Source organism: Antrostomus carolinensis, unplaced genomic scaffold, assembly GCF_000700745.2.
Source record: "Antrostomus carolinensis isolate BGI_N321 unplaced genomic scaffold, ASM70074v2 scaffold23837, whole genome shotgun sequence".
In the NCBI taxonomy this organism is placed as follows: domain Eukaryota; kingdom Metazoa; phylum Chordata; class Aves; order Caprimulgiformes; family Caprimulgidae; genus Antrostomus; species Antrostomus carolinensis.
Genome location: NW_010325657.1, coordinates 1,734 through 2,011, shown reverse-complemented (window position 1 = coordinate 2,011; position 278 = coordinate 1,734). Strand labels below are relative to the sequence as shown.

General features: G+C 60.1%; 1 protein-coding gene across 1 annotated transcript in view; it reads left to right on the top strand.

Annotated features, from left to right (window-relative positions):
- Positions 1–5: 5 nt before the first annotated feature.
- TRAPPC5 (trafficking protein particle complex subunit 5) overlaps positions 6–278 on the top strand; it is a gene marked incomplete at its 5' end in the record, with an annotated part of 521 nt that continues 248 nt past the window's right edge. Inside the window, 1 exon segment of the mRNA XM_029085798.1 lies at positions 6–278. This exon segment is cut by the window's right edge and continues 18 nt beyond it. Within this exon segment, the coding sequence (XP_028941631.1) occupies positions 6–278 (273 nt within the window).

Here is a 278-nt window from a genome sequence, read left to right as displayed (position 1 = left end):
GGGGGGACGTGGCCCTGGGAGCCTTCGCCCTCCTCTTCTCCGAGCTGGTCCAGTACTGCCAGAGCCGCGTCTACTCGGTGGCCGAGCTCCAAGCCAAACTGGCCCAACTGGGCCACCAAGTGGGTCTACGTGTCCTGGACGCTTTGGTGGCCCGAGAGAAGAACGGGAGGAGAGAAACCAAAGTCCTCAACGTTCTCCTCTTCATCAAAGGCCCCGTGTGGAGGAACCTCTTCGGGAAAGAAGCCGATAAGTTGGAACAAGCCAACGACGACGACAAG